At 66.8% G+C, this 5870-nt stretch overlaps 1 protein-coding gene across 1 annotated transcript; it reads left to right on the forward strand.

The window, feature by feature from the left end:
* The first annotated feature begins 4160 nt into the window (after nt 1-4160).
* FNDC11 (fibronectin type III domain containing 11) lies at nt 4161-5141 on the forward strand. The gene has a single exon (XM_006921972.1). The coding sequence runs from the start codon at nt 4161-4163 to the stop codon at nt 5139-5141; it is 981 nt and encodes a 326-aa protein (XP_006922034.1).
* The last annotated feature ends 729 nt before the right edge of the window (nt 5142-5870 follow it).

A 5870-nucleotide genomic window follows, 5' to 3' on the forward strand; every position in this document is an offset into this window, starting at 1 on the left:
TCTTGGGCGGGCTGAGAGGGCGGGGCCTAGGGCGGGTTCGGGGTAGAGTCTTGGGTGGGCCGGGGTGGGGTCTTGGGCAGCCCCTTCCTCCCCCACCCCTGCCCCTGCCTGGGTCCCCGTAGGAGGGGCTGGCTGCCCTCTGATCCCCGGCTCAGGGGCATGAACTGGGATGATGGGAAGGGCGGGTAAGGCCAGCTCAGGGCATGCATGCCCTTGCTTCTCTCCCTGGACAGACCCAGGCCCCTGCGCACTGAGGCAAACTGCTCACTACCCAGTTTGGTCTGTGCTCTGGGCAGAGGGCCGGGCAGGGCGGGGTTCTGGGGTGGGTCCGTGGCAGGGCCCTGCCCCAGGCAGCCTGCTCTTGCTCCCCACAGAAGCCTCTCCCAGCCAAGCCCCTCAGCATCCAGCGACATCATAGATGACAGCAGACCCCTCTCTGTAACACCCCCCGGGGGCTCCCTGTACACACACCCAGGGGAGCACCTTGTACAATTACAAAGATGCGGCAGCTACGCGGTGGGCTGGGGGAGTCAGGGGTCTCAAGGGCAGCCCATTGTGGAGGAAGGGCATTGAGAAGAGCACATTTACTTCCGCAGAATTAGGGACTCTGGAAAGCCGTGCAGCTCCCGCCCACCACCTGAGTCTGGGTTTTTGCAGATGGGCTCCCCTAAATCCTCGGGGTACACAACTTCTAGGAAGCCAGGCCTCTGACCCATGCGGCTGCAGGGAGGCGTCCTCAGGCCGTGGTGGAGCCCCCTAGTGGTGACCAAGCTCCTGGCCAGCACTCAGGACACAGGACACGTTCCTTCCAGAGATGCCCCGGAGCCACAAAGCCAAACGGTCCGGCCTGTGGGCTCCAACACACCCTCTGGTGGTCAGGGAAGGCAGGGAGTGTCCTCTTCCGCCCTCCGGCCCCCGCCGGCTGGCCTCCTCCATGGGCCTCACCAGACACAGCGTTGTTGGGGGGAGACCCCCCTGGGGCAGGTCTGGATGCAGCCAGATGAGGGGGTTCGAATCCTGCTCTCAGACTCTAGCCATCTGGCAAGATGCTAACCACTCTGTGCCTCGGTTTCCCCACCTGTGGGAGCACCAAGTTCATGATGGCATAGTGAGGACTCAGGCCAGGTCTGCTGGGGTGGGGAGGGGTCTTCCCAGGCAATCAGGATGGGCCCGGCAGCCCTGCATCACCATGTCATGGCCTCGTGTACGTGGCGGGCACACGGTGGGTGGGGGAGGTGACTCCCCTCTCCCTGGGGGCTGTGACCTCATCATGCCAGGCTCACTGTCCTCAGGGCCCAGGGTTGCTCAGCCTGCCAAGGGCAGCACAGTCTGGTGGCTGCGGACAATCAGGTGAGACAGAAAACACAGGCCTGTGCCTTGGAACGGGGCTCACGGCCGACGGAGATGCTGGACAGAGATGCTGGACCCTGAGGCCCCCCTCGGCAGGGCTCCCTTCAAAGGGCCCCGGTCACAGAGAGGGAGGAGCCTGGTGGCTGCAGGGCAGAGGATGGAGGTGTGGAGGCTGGCGGAGGGTCCGCACGCCGTGTGCTTGTCTCAGAGTTAAACATTTAATTAAAATTAGCTGAGGAACAAGAAATAGCAAAAAAGAAGATGGCAGAGGTCCGGGACATGCCTCGTCCAGGAAGAGGGGGGCTGCCGTGCCCCCCACCCAGTCCGCGGGTGGGATGCGGGGCTGGGGCTCTCCCTCCCTCTGCCTTTCATCCCCTTCCCTTCCCAGGTGCCAGCCTCCCCCACAGCCTTCATGCAGCACCCTGTGTGAACACCCCGCCCTTGTCCCCCGACCCTAAGCAGCGGCAGCAGCTCTCAGGTGTTGAGCAGGAGCCCAGGGTGGGGCAGGGAGACACAGCCCCCAGGCCCCCGTTGGCTCTCTCCCCAGGGTCGGGGGGCGTACTGAGGACAGGCTGATGGGCGCCTGGCCCTGGGAAGACCTCACCCAGGATAGGGTCACCAAGAGGGGTGGGGGAGGCTCTGGCCACAGAACAGACTGAGGGGGAGCTCAGAGACACACGCCCCACCCCTGACCTGAGAGGGTGAGGAGTCAGGGACGGCCAGGGGCGCGCCTGCCTCCCCAGTCCTCCCCGCCCTAGGGCGTCACACTGGCCAGTGCTGGTGGGAGCCCCAGGCTGGCTGAGAGGTCCCGGAGGTCCTGTGCCCTGCTGGAGGCTGCAGGTGGAGCTTCGGAGGCTGAGAGCACCTCTCAGAGGGCTCCCTGGAGCTGTGGGACCCCACTCACTCAGGCCTGGATCTGGGGCTGGGGGCCCGGCTACTGGCAGAGGGGTGCCCCTCTCCCTGCCGTCATCCACTAGGCGTCAAGTGGCACCTACCTGCCGTCACGAGGTCACTGCCTCCGGCCAGCTCGACCGTGGGGTTCCCCGAGCAGCGAGACCCCACCCGGAAGCCAGGCGCGGCAGAACGACTCCGGGGCGACCCCCGCCCACGCACAGGGGCGGCAGCCTCCGTTTACTCCCCTCACAGAACCCTGCTTAGCTTTGGGACCACCCGCGGTGGCTCCCAGGTCGGGGCGCCCCTGGGTCCCGAGGGAAGAGAGCGAAGCCCATGAACAGTTTCGTCCAAGCTGAGACGCAGCCGAGACAGCGGTTCCTTCCGGCGTCAGGGTCCCGGGAGCGCAGAGCGTGCCACCGCCTTCTTCCCGCAGCCCCTCAAGTCCCGGGCCCGACGGGCCGGGGTCTTCCCCCGACGCCCTGAGCGTCGGCCCCCCTGCCCCACCCCCAGACCGGGTGGGGCGTCATAAAAGCCCGCGCTCCCCATGGCAACCCGCTGGACGCCCCGGCACGAGGCTGGGCGCCCCGCTCTGCGGCACAGGCAGCCGCAAAGCTCCGCCCGGAGGCAGGGCAAGTGGGCCGGGCCTGGGGGCGGGGCGTGTCCGAGCGGTGGGGGGCGGCGGCGCGCGGCCAGGGCTCCCGGAGGTGGCCCGGGCGTTGGGAAGGCGAGTCGCTCGGCCGCCCCTTCCCGGAGTTCACGCCGGCCCCTCTGGGCTTTTCCAGCCGACGCGGCTGGAAACAGGAAACATTCCTGGCCCGCGGTCAGATCCAGGACCAAGAGCTTCCTCCAGCGGCCAGAGCAGGACTTGGGCCTGAGGGTCCTCACCTCGGCCCTGCCCCTCAACCTCGGGCACAAGCCCTGCTGTGCCCAGGGCCTGGTCTGGCTCCTCGGGCCCAGGAGGGTTGGGGCTGGCCTTCAGGGAGGGAGACAGACCCGCCCTAATCTCACTCTGCCACTTAGAGGTGCTTTCTCGGGCAAGTCACTGGAGCTACTGGCTGTCTCTGTAGTTAACCCCCGCCCGGGACCTGGGACAGCAGCTCGACATGCTGGCTCCTTCTCCAAGGACCCCAGCTTGCAGGGCCAGTCCTTGTGGACTTGTGGCCTGCCCCAGTGGGGCCTGGGACCGCAGCTGCATCCAGCTGTGCGGTGCACTGGCTGCCTCCCACTGACACCTGGAGCTGGGAACCTGGGCGGGGCGGGGGGGGGGCAGCGTGGCACAGGAGGGCCCGGCTCTGGGTCAGTGGTGCCCAAGCCTGGACTGAGGGCCAGCGGCAAAGCATCGTAGCCTCGGGCACCCAGCCTCTGAGGCGTTAGCATCACAGGTTTTCTTGTGGACGGTCAGCCCACCGGGGCTCAGTAACCACGACTATCCCTCAGAGCCGAGGCCTGGGCCACCCTGCCTCCCACACTGGCCCTGGTTGCCAACTGGACAGCCTTTGGGCGAGCGGGCTCTCTGCTCTGTGCCTGCTGTGAGGCGTGGAGGGTCACTGGGCAGTGGTGTCCCCAGGTGGGGTGCGGTGCTGCCCGCAGAAGCCCTGAGGAGCACATTACCCCATGTCGGATGGGGAGCCAGGCCTTTGTCAGAAGCTGGGGTTTCTGCCTACGTCAGTCTGGCCCCAGAGTCCAGGGTCCCTGCCCTGCCCTGCGTCCTCACAACTGTCCGTCAATAGTGCTTGCCCCGGATGTCCCTCTCACCCAGAGCGACAGACTGCCCGCTCGGCCCTCCAGGCCTCTCCCCACCTGCTCCTCCCCGTGGGCAACGGGCCTGAAGTTGCCCCGAGCGAGCCCAGGGCGGGCGGCAGAGGCCAGCCAACTCTGCCAGCTCACGCCCGCTCCCCACCCTCCCCTCTCAGACAATGAACTTCCAGGTGACAGGCCTGGGCCTGGACAGGATGAAGCTGGACAGTCCCCAGTCCTTCCTGGACCAGGAGGAGGCAGAGGAGGCTGAGGACCGGCAACTGCTGGAGCCCGAGGCCTGGACGACCTACACGGAGCGCCGCAACGCGCTGCGTGAGTTCCTGAGCTCCGGCCTGAGCCCCCAGCTGCTCAGGCGCCACCACGCCCGCATGGAGCTGCTCAGAAAGTGCTCCTACCACATCGAGATCCTCCCCAAGCACCTGGCACTGGGCGACCAGAACCCGCTGGTGCTGCCCCACACCGTCTTCCAGCTCATCGACCCCTGGAAGTTCCAGCGCATGAAGAAGGTGGGCACTGCCCAGACCAAGATCCAGCTCCTGCTGCTGGCCGACCTGCTGGAGCAGCTAGACCGGGGCCGCGCGGAGCTGGATGCCCTGCTCGAGTCTCCCGACCCACGGCCCTTCCTGGCGGGCTGGGCGCGCGTGGAGCAGCGGCTGGTGGACCTGTCCGCCGTCATGGACAGCTTCCTGGCCATGATGGTGCCAGGGCGCCTGCACATCAAGCACCGCCTGGTGTCCGACATTGGCGCCACCAAGATCCCGCACATCCGGCTCATGCTCAGCACGAAGACGCCCGTCATGTTCGACCGCAAGGAGTCGGTGGCTCACCAGGACTGGGTCGCCCTGCGCTGGTTTGTCACCATCCAGCAGGCGGCGGCCGAGCAGTTCGAGCTGCGGTTCAAGCTGCTGGACCCTCGGACACAGCAGGAGTGCCTGCAGCGAGCCATCATCCCCGTGGCCGCCTGCACATTCGACGTCCACAACCTGCTGCCCAACCGCGTCTACAAGTTCACCATCAAGAGGGCGGAGAGCTACACGCTGGTGTATGAGCCCTGGCAGGACAGCCTCACCCTGCAGACCCGGCCCGGGCCCCCCGACGGGCCCGCCCCCGGGCGGCTGGGCAAGCCGGGCCGCCCCTGACCACAGCTTCCCAGAGACGATTTTCTAATATTTATCCATTAATAAAGAGGAGTATACACACACACACACACACACTTAGACAACCTCCTTATGTCCGCAGGCGGCGGCGGCCACACCAGAGCTTTTCCCGAGTCGGCCCAGCCCAACCATGAGCCCCAGGCCCCCCTCAGCCTCTGCTTCCTTTTCCGGGGGACGGGGCCCGAGCTGGACCTCCCAGGGCAGCTGACCCCTGGAGTGGGCCTGGGGCCAGGAACTCGGGCTTTGTGCTGAGTCCTGCCGGTCCAGCCCAGAGAGGGGCAGGCTGCAGTGTCACCGAGGGAGGCCCGTGTGAGCATGCCGCATGGCGGACGCCTCGCCCGCCCGCCCAGAAAGGCAGCTGCCCAGAGGCCGGAGCGGCAGCGCTATGGCGGTCCTCAGCAGCTCAGGCCTCCGCCCCCAGCCCACCTGCCTCACTCAGCCCCTCAGTCCCCGAGGCTCAGTGGCTGCCCCAGCGGCTCCACCTCTGCACGCAGCTGCCCTCCCCCAGTCCAGCCCAGCTTCCCGCTTCCACGCTGCTGCCTGCGGGAAGCCCTCCCTGACTCCAGGCTGGAGAAGTCCTAACTCCCTGCCTCAGCTCCTTTTCACGAGATACGGTCCAGTTTGCAGGTGCTTTTACCCAGGTGGGGCACACCGGCTCATGCCCGGCCTCAGTGAGCCTGTGGGACACGAAGGCCCTGGGGACCCCCTTTC

Source organism: Pteropus alecto, unplaced genomic scaffold, assembly GCF_000325575.1.
Source record: "Pteropus alecto unplaced genomic scaffold, ASM32557v1 scaffold45, whole genome shotgun sequence".
Lineage (NCBI taxonomy): Eukaryota > Metazoa > Chordata > Mammalia > Chiroptera > Pteropodidae > Pteropus > Pteropus alecto.

Bases quoted from the DNA above. Each gene is read 5' to 3' on its own strand.
- FNDC11 (XM_006921972.1), top strand. From the start codon at position 4,161: ATGAACTTCCAGGTGACAGGCCTGGGCCTGGACAGGATGAAGCTGGAC.